Source organism: Symsagittifera roscoffensis, chromosome 2 (genome assembly GCF_963678635.1).
Source record: "Symsagittifera roscoffensis chromosome 2, txSymRosc1.1, whole genome shotgun sequence".
Taxonomy (NCBI): Eukaryota; Metazoa; Xenacoelomorpha; order Acoela; family Convolutidae; genus Symsagittifera; species Symsagittifera roscoffensis.
In genome coordinates, this window is record NC_087063.1 from 78,240,359 (window position 1) to 78,249,586 (window position 9,228).

At 33.0% G+C, this 9,228-nt stretch overlaps 1 protein-coding gene across 1 annotated transcript; it reads left to right on the forward strand.

The window, feature by feature from the left end:
* The first annotated feature begins 2,608 nt into the window (after positions 1-2,608).
* Positions 2,609-9,228, forward strand: LOC134839992 (calmodulin-A-like). Its single transcript, XM_063855621.1, has 4 exons — positions 2,609-2,788; positions 3,732-3,845; positions 7,756-7,812; positions 9,031-9,228. The coding sequence occupies exons 1-4, from the start codon at positions 2,609-2,611 to the stop codon at positions 9,226-9,228; spliced, it is 549 nt and encodes a 182-aa protein (XP_063711691.1).

Here is a 9,228-nt window from a genome sequence, read left to right on the forward strand (position 1 = left end):
TTCGGAGTGTATTGAAGATAACATATGCATTGGACAGGCTTAAATATCAAATCTGACAGTTCAATGAAATTATGAATAATAGTCTTTCGAAGAAAGCCAAAGAAGCCACGTATACTTCAAATCTATCGAATTTGGAAAACAGAGAATTTAATAACATATGACCCATGAAATTCATGCTCATGGCAGAAATCTTTTTCTTTCGCGGCATTTATGAGTGCCAAATAGAGACCACAAGTTGCCTCTTTTTCAACTTCCTCTGTGTTCCCTTTTTATAATTTTTTTTGCACTGTTTTTTGGCTAACTGCATGATTTTCTGTTATAAGGTACGAAGAGCAAATGTGTTAAGAATACTTTTGCTCTTCAAACCTATTCATGCCGGGCTTAGGTGTTCGAGTTATATGTTTTTGCTCGAACTAAGACAGGTGGACATTAACCTTGCGTTTCTAAGTATAGTTGATCTTTTTTTTGTAAAGAGAAATTTCATTTTAGGTTTTCATAAACCAGTAAGTATAACCAAAAAAATCAGCTAACCGACTGTTTACATTTACAAAAAAATGACAAGCTACTGTGCTTGATGTGTTTTTTTTTTCACCAAAAAATTTCAACAATGGACTAGATATTTTGACGGAGGTTTTCAAAGTTTGAAGAATTATTTGTTCTCTGGCAGCTTTTGTTATAACAATTTTTGTCGTTAATCAAAAATCAAAAAAGTTTCAGCGTTACAAAGTTTTTGTTCCAGGTAAATTGTACCTATGTTTTGCCGTTTAACCCTCAAGTTAATAACCGAAGTTGTATTTAATTGGTTTATTTTTTATTGCGGTGAAATTTTTTTATTGCTACCTCAAAAAGTCTATATATTTCTTTGACACCTCACTGTGCAAGCCTTTCTGTTAAGAGTCCTGTATACAATTCGCCTGTAGTATAAAAGTTAAGATAGACTGCGCTATACAGTTTTAAAATACAGGATTTTATGCTAGTTGCATCTGCTTTATTCATTTGCAAGCAAAAAATCAGACAAAAGTCCGAGCTCAAAGTTTGTATCAACTTGTACTATTTGAGACATTGCGTTCAATCTTTTTCCAACTTCTGTTTTGGTTTTTTTCGATATACTTTTCTACTATTTTTTCGAAATTGTGTTCAATCTCGACTATGTTCGACTATGTTCCGACTATGTACATAACATGTTCAATAACATTTCGATTTTTTTTGTGTTTCACAGCGTGATTGAGTATGTTGCAATATCCAATTGTTGCTCGACAATATTGCACTAGTGTTTCAAATATTCCACTAATGTTTCAAATATTGCACTAAAGTTTCAAAATGGAACAAAAACATACTTCATGTGTTTTATTCGTGAATATTTCACTTCTGCGTAATTCGATATCTGAAGACTTTGAAATGTCGCACTAGTTTTTCAAATAATCCTCATGTATTCCAAATTTTCACTAGTAATTCAAGTATTGCACTTACATTGTAAGCTTTGCACTAGTATTTCAAATATTGCAATAGTGTTTCAAAATTGCTTTAATGTCTCAAATGCTCATCTTGTGTTTCAAATATTGCACTAGTGCTTGAAAAATTGCACTAGTGATTGAAATATTGCACTAGCGTTTCAAATATTTCACTAGTGTTTCAAAAATGGAACACAAACATACTGCATGTGTTGCTTTCTTGAAAATTTGACTTCTACGTAATTCGATATCTGAAAACTTCGAAACTTCTTTTTTATGTACACTAGCGGACAAAATAAAACGCAAATTCAGATTTTTACTCTCTAAAATGCCTGTTTTCAATGTCCATTTTTGACAATTTTCACTTCAGTTTTCAAGAGCATTTGATTAGAGCTACTGTCTCTGAAAATATCATCATTTGCTTTCAAAGACTTACTAATGTAACCCGGATCTGAAAATGCCAGTTTTCTTCATCTCCACTAAATTTTGCATTGTACTGAACACTTTCATGAATGAGCGGTTTTAAAAAAAATTGACTCTGAAAATTTCATCATCTGCTTTCAAAGTCTTACCAATGTAACCCGGGTCTGAAAATACCATTTTTCTTCATCAATTTTTGCGTCGTACTGAAGTATTTCTTGAATGAACGGTTTTAAAAAGGTTGTTCATGCGACTTGAAACCTTCTCAGCGAGAAACTGGAAATAATCAGCATTAAAATTTTACTAAACTCGGGCGTTTCTTACTTTCTCACGCGAAGTAAGAAAATTTGAGGAAGTGCAGATAAGGAAAACTGGCAATTTCAGACCCGGCTGTGAGTCACGGTGAAACAAACATTGGTGAGTCACGGAAACCAAATATTGATAGTTTTGTAGAGGGCAGCAAAACTATCAAAATGTTGTCGAAAAACAAAATGTTGTCCAAAAAGGTCGTTAAAAACAGACATTTTAGAGACTAAAAACCTGAATTTGCGCTTAATTTTGTCCACTAGTGTATAAAGCTTTCACTGTCATATTGGAGTAACGGGTTTCAATACGCAACTCATTTGAAAAACAAACCGATTTGTACCGGTTCCCTATTTAGAAAAAAAAATTGAAATTGAAGTTGAAACAAACAAGCGCCATTCTTTCCACTTTTCTCAGTAATCAATTGGGCAAAAATGGTTGAGTTTGCGGAAATAGACGAGGAATTCAGAAAAGTGTTCTCTCACGAGGAGCTGGAGGAGTTCTGGAAGGAGTTTGTCATGTTCGATAAGAACGGAAACGGAAGGATCGACGCCGAAGAGTTGGGTTTGGTGATGGAGGAAATGGGTATGAGACTCAGCAAGGAACAAGTAGAGGTGAATTAATACTTTATAGTATTCGTCCACTAGCCCGCTTCTCCCGGTCGGTAAATTTTCGGCTCTTTTCCAGTCCCCCCTTTCAAAATTCCGAGTTTTATGTATGTTTTACATGTTATTACGACTAAATGCGTGATGTTACGCTGTAAAGTATGAAGAACAAATCTGTTCACAGTTGTCGATTTGTTCACTACGCCAAATTTTATTGCACTATGATAACGTTAAATAGGCTTTTTAAAATTGAATTTGAAAGGGGGGAACTGGAAAAGAGCCAAATTTTCGATTATAAGAAAAGAACTTCCAAGTGGTACAGTGCAGATATGAATTATTCGAACAAAACGCATTAAATTTGAAAATTATTTCCAAAAATGAGTTCGAAAAAATCAAAGGGGGACTGGAAAAGTGCCGTAAGGTTTTCAGAAGAAACTTGCGTTTCATTATAATTAGCAAGTAGCAAAACTTTTCGCACGAGTGATAAGGCTTAACATCATTTATTTAAAATTATTTTCATTTCAACAAAAAGAAGCACAGCAATGACATGAGCTCTTCATCTAAGAGAAAATAAAAGAAGGACCAAGATGGCTCTGTTCCCTTTCCACACATTTGAATGAGCAAATGGCTCTTTTTCCTTTTCCTCCCACCTGCAATTTTTACAAGTAAGGGTGGGGGGGGGGGGGGGGAGAGAGCCGAGCAAATCTATTCGGCCAAAAAAGAGATCACGGATGGGCGTCACGAATGGGCTCGAAGGTGCTGGGTTAGGGTGATCGAATAATTCCGTTTCAATTAATGACATTTTGACATTTTGTAGTTTTTTACACGTGCTTTTTAGTGATTAATCTTATCTGGGCTCTTTTTCCTCCCCCCCACTTGCGAATTTTAATATGTTCGCAATTCGCAATAAATTTCGGAGGGACGAAAAAGAGCCCTTATCTTTTCTGCTTAGGATATTCTGAGGATAGCAGATGTTGATGGGAACGGCGAGATGGACTTCAATGAGTTCCTACACGCCATGAAGGGTTTCCACAAACCCAAGACCGACATCATCGATGTGAACAAAGTAAGATCAGTACACTGAGTTAACGAATCAATATATCATAAACACAAATCTTATGCTGTTTTCAGACATTTATTTAGACCTTGCCTGAAACCATGCGTCAAAAATTGCGCAAAAAAACGCGAAAAAAAGCTTTTTTCTTCAATACCCACCTCATATAAGCGTCAACTTGATAGGCTAACGAAAGGTTTTTCAAGGTTAAGTATGAGGCCCAGTTAATCCGCATGCCAATTTTTGTAAGACTCTGTTGTCTGTACAATGTTATCAGAAAGTTACTTTTAAAAAATTGCAGGTGGGGACGTGGTGAAGGGGAAAAGGACCCAAAAAACCACCCATTTTGAACGAGGCAAAGCTTTGAGCGTAGCAGATTTTAAGAAAATTGATCCATTCGATCAAACCTGGATTGGTGATTCTGGTAATTGGGTAAAAAATTTAGACTCGGGTGTGTCCTGTTGGGGCATATACCTTGGCTCTGAAACATGAACAATTTCATTTCAAGTGTCTTAATTAAAAATTAATGAACGTAGTTCAAACTCTTATACAAGTCGCGATGATTTTTTTTGTATTTCTAGTCAGAAAATGTTTTAAAATTTGTTCAGGCTCATATTTACTGTTTTGCGTTTAGACTTTTGATTTCTTAAGTTCGGTTCTGTTTTTTTGTTAAATTTTAGTAGACCTTATTTTTAAGAGAAATGAACGTAGTGACTATTCTCATAAAAATCTTGCTGATTTTTTCAGGAAAAAGACATAAATTTGTTCACGCTCAATTTGTGATTTTTCGCGGTTTGACTTGTGACTTCTTTTTAAAATCAGTGCAATATCATTGTTAAAAGGAAGGCAAATTTCACTATCGAACAGCAAAAGTATAATGTTCGCGCAAAATGTCATCGACTTCTAATTTCGAAAACGGAACTTGATAATCAGATTTCCCCTGTAAAAAAAACTTTAACCTATTGATCCAAATGTCTAAAATTGGAATAATTTTATAAAAAAACTGTCAATCATAAATTGTATAGAAATTCAAGTATATCTATTTTTTTTCGCGGAAACTCGAAAGTTGAGATGGGACTTTTTCAAAATACAATTCAGTGTTTTTGTTCAATGACTCTTTTTAAACTGTCTTTTAGCTATGTTTACCCTTGCAATAAGCAAGAGTGTTGCATTTGTTTTTCCCGTTAAATCTTTTTACACAAGATTTTGCAGATGTTTCATTTTGCTTCATATTAAATTCAAAATCAATAAACCACCAAGCACATCTGGTTTAGAGTTAACACACCTGCTTGAGACGACAAAACCTTGAGGTTCTTTTTACAGACAACAAAGTCTGTCGGTTTCTTTCGGCTTGTTTTCATTAGCCTGGACTCTTTTTTGAAAGTTAAGCATTCTTCTAATACCCTGAATACTCTTTCTGAAGTCCCATTGTTGGAGATAACTGAGTTACAAGATTATTTCAAAATAATTCGTCCGTTTTTTGCTCAGTTTTTTAATGTGCACTGAATTCTTAACTATACGATGATTGAGCTCGCGATTAGCTACAGTTATCAAGGCGGACTATAAGCCTATTCAATCAAGAAACTTGTCCAACCAAATCAATGAATCGTCTTCTTAAGTTTGCACTTTCGTCAACCAACTGAAACAATTTGAGTATGTCTGCATTTAAAATAACCGTTCTTTTCATTGTTTGTTGTGTTAAATGTTGGTGTTAACTTTACTAACTCCGGCTTAACATTTGTCTTTGATTTTTTTGATTTCTTGGCATCAATCTGCATCGTTGGATAAGTTGAACAATTGTCCTGAAATTGTGAGTTTTTTGAGGAGGTAACTTAAAATTTTTCTTAAAAACTTTTAACTCTTTTATGGAAACATTTTTGTGACTATTTGGTTGTCTGCTGATAAATTGTTGGCTTCAACACCACTTTGTTTCTAAGCAAAAAAACTTCTAATTTTCATAGCTCTTTATGTTTATAATTAATAAACATAGTTGGGAATCATATATAAGTCGCGATAATTTTTTTTCAAAACTCCTAATTTTGGTTCAGGCTTAAGTTTATTTTTGCAGGTTGATTTCGATTTGTTTTCAGTTCGTTCCTTTGCTTTATTAAAAAGAAGGGGCAAACGCCACAATTAATCAGCAAAACTGTACAAGTCTTGAAAAACCTGGATGATTTCTAGTTGCAAAAGTTGCAATTAATTTTCAAATTTCTCAGGAAAATAAATTTTTGTTTTATGTAAATCCAGTTTTCTCAAATTGGGTCTACTTCATCAAAAAAAATGCTCATCATAAATTATTTTTATATTTTTAAAAATTTTCAAAGCCATCTGTTTTTTTTCTGAATTTTGAAATATTTTTCAAAGTAATGAATGTATTGAAGGCTTTTATATATCTTTATATATATATATATATATATATATATATATATATATATATATATATATATATATACTCACGAAAATTTTTTAAAATGCTCTAATAATTACGGATGTCCATTCAGACACAATAATGCCTTTATAAATGCACTTAGGCATTTATGCATTTCTTGCGTTTAATTGAAATTCATCTGCTGAAAGTTACGTAAATAGCACTCTCAAGATACGAACGTGGAAATGGTGCAAAAAACGTCAACAGTTTCTAGTTTCGAAATTGGAATTTAATTTTTAGATTTCCAGCGGAACAATAACTTGACTTACTGATCCAGTTTTCTCCAGTTGGATTGTATTTATCAAAAAGTTCCGATCCTTAATTGTTCTAGAAATTCAAATAGCTTAAAGGGCATCATTTTTTTTGTTTACTTGCGATAATTACTTTTTTTCCAACTGTCGGTTGTCTATGTTTTCAAAAACAAGTCACTTTTAGTTTTTGTTTACAGGGCGTTCATTGACTCATTTCCAACTGTGTATTGGCTATGTTAGTAAATCTGTAGCTAAACTGGAATCGTTTTCTACCACTGTCTCAATTTGAAACAAAAAGCAGAAGCAAATAACGTTACTTAGAAGATAGTGTTACATGTTTCGACAAAATTATATCTAAATTACGTTGGCTGGACGCTTGACGTTTCCACAATTTATATAGCATGTTCAATTAAGATTTTTTAGCTTTTTAATATTAAAAAACCTAGTGAGTGTACTCTTATATAGTTCTTTCTGTATTTTTTGTTGTTTTTTTTTGAGATTTTTTCAAAAAAAGGCAGTGTTTTTTGTTTACTTGCGTTCATTGCTCTTTTCCAAATGTCAGTTGGCTATATTATGAAGGTGACAGCCAATCAGCAGCTTTCAGCCGTTCTTAAGTGTTAAAAAAACGGAGTGATTGTCACTTATTTTAGTCGTGATTTTTTTTGTTATGATCAGATAATTTTGTTCACGCCAAGTTCGATTTTTGGAGTATTGATATCTGAATTCTCTTTAAACTCAGTTTGATGCTGATTAAGATTTAGTTCAATTCAAACTTCAATGCTGAAAGAAAGGAAAATAACATTTTCCAAATCCGATAGTAAAAAGATTGGAAACAAAAAGGAATGAAATTATTATGACAGTGAAAATCTACCTTCGCAATAAGCAAAGAAATTGCAACCGGGTACTAAATTTTTCCACGAAAGTAACATTGTTTACAGTATGGTTCATTAAGAAAGAACTTATTAATTGTAAATTTGTTAATCTACTGTGTAAATCCTAAACTAGCTTTGGATGGTTTTCAGCTAAATGGGTGTCAGCTTCAATTTTGCTTGATTATTTGCTCTTGTTCACATTATTTTGTATTGATAAAAAAGTTTGAAATTGAGTTCGCTCTGAATTTTATAATGAAATTTTTTCGAACCCGCTTTACAAACAGTTTCATGATTTTTGTTTCTTTGCACATAAGTAAATCAGAACTTTTTTCTATACCTATTGATTGGCATGCTAAATTTGCTCTGTTTAGATAATGGAGTGGCTACGTGTGTTTGCAGACAAAGAGGGTAACATGAATTTGGAGGACGTCAGGAATCTGCTTCAATTTTTCCTCAACCATAATGCCCTAACCAATTGTCCTCCCATCATACAGTTAAAATGATTTCATAAACTGGATGAAACTTACAAGGACATGTATTTACTTAGTTATAACTTACTTATAGTGAGCAAATTAACACATTTTTACTCAGAGGTGAAGCAGAGTTTCGCAACACTTGCGATGCAACAAACACATTTCGCTACAAGATAGTAGATGAAAAAAAAAGACAGAAGTAAAAAAAGAATTAAGAAAAAGTAATTTGGAAAAATTACTTGAACAATAACTTGATAAAAAAGTTGAAAACTACAGCTACAACAAACTTCATCTTGTTATCGGATGAAGTTTATATGCAGCTTTTGAAAAAAAATGGAAATCATTTACCGAGCGGCAACAATTTGAGTCAGAACACAAAACTGTTGTCATGAAAAATTTCAAAAAATTTTGATTTTTTTTACGGCCATCCAAACTGAATTGCATACGGATATATTTTGCCGTATGTTCTCATTATTAATTTTATTATTATTTTGATCTTATTACTTTAACCGTAAAAACTCAAATTATTTATAAACAAATTTCATTAAACTACAGAGAAAAAAAACATGTTATTTATAAGTTTATTTTTCTTCATAAACAGAAAAACTTTACGCTGATCACTAAGATTTTTGAGCAATGTGATTTTACAATTTTTCTAGGTTGTGTAGCTTTTTATTTTCATAGGAAAAATTCTAAAAATTTCATCACGGTCAAAATTGATTTTTTGAAATTTGACATTTGCTAAAATAATTTCATACGCGCCGAAAAAAGCTTTTTTTTTCAAAATTTTCCAAAAAGTGCCCAAAAACGCTTGTATTTGGCGTTTTTTTTTAATTTTGCCTGAGGCGCCGAAAATTTTTGAGACCACCGAAAATTAAATTGGTTGGCCCAAAAAAAGGTCCGCAAATTTTTTAGAAAAACCACCCCCTAGAAAAATTTCTGCGCATGCCACTGCATAGAAGGTAGTTGAGATCATTTCCTCAGGATGGATGTAAAAATTTAAATGAAATTTTTCGTAAATTTTGTCAAAAATGTTCCTCGAAATAAGTCATTTTAGAGAGTGAAAACCTAAATTTGTGTTTATTTTTGTCAACTAGTGTATGAGAAACTAATGGAATTGCAAACTTAGAAAAAAAAAGGTTTGAAGTATCGTCTAAAAACTATAAACCGCAGTTGAGGAAAAGAGCGAATAACTACAGATACCATCTGACACACCTGGGCGAGTGTCCTTTAGAGGACAGGGATGTGGATGAGGTGTTTGACATGCTCGAAATAGACGCCCTCACTTGGAAGTCTGTCAGTTTAGAGTATTTGGTGAAAGAGACCATGATCTTGACCGAAAAGGTGGAAGAGTTCTTCAGCAACGAGTAG

What these genes read in the sequence shown, in the direction of transcription:
- LOC134839992 (XM_063855621.1), top strand. Translation starts at nt 2,609, where the DNA reads ATGGTTGAGTTTGCGGAAATAGACGAGGAATTCAGAAAAGTGTTCTCT. An exon ending in ACATCATCGATGTGAACAAA is followed by an intron (nt 3,846 to 7,755) that starts GTAAGATCAGTA and finishes TGCTCTGTTTAG; the next exon opens with ATAATGGAGTGGCTACGTGT. An exon ending in GTAACATGAATTTGGAGGAC is followed by an intron (nt 7,813 to 9,030) that starts GTCAGGAATCTG and finishes TATAAACCGCAG; the next exon opens with TTGAGGAAAAGAGCGAATAA.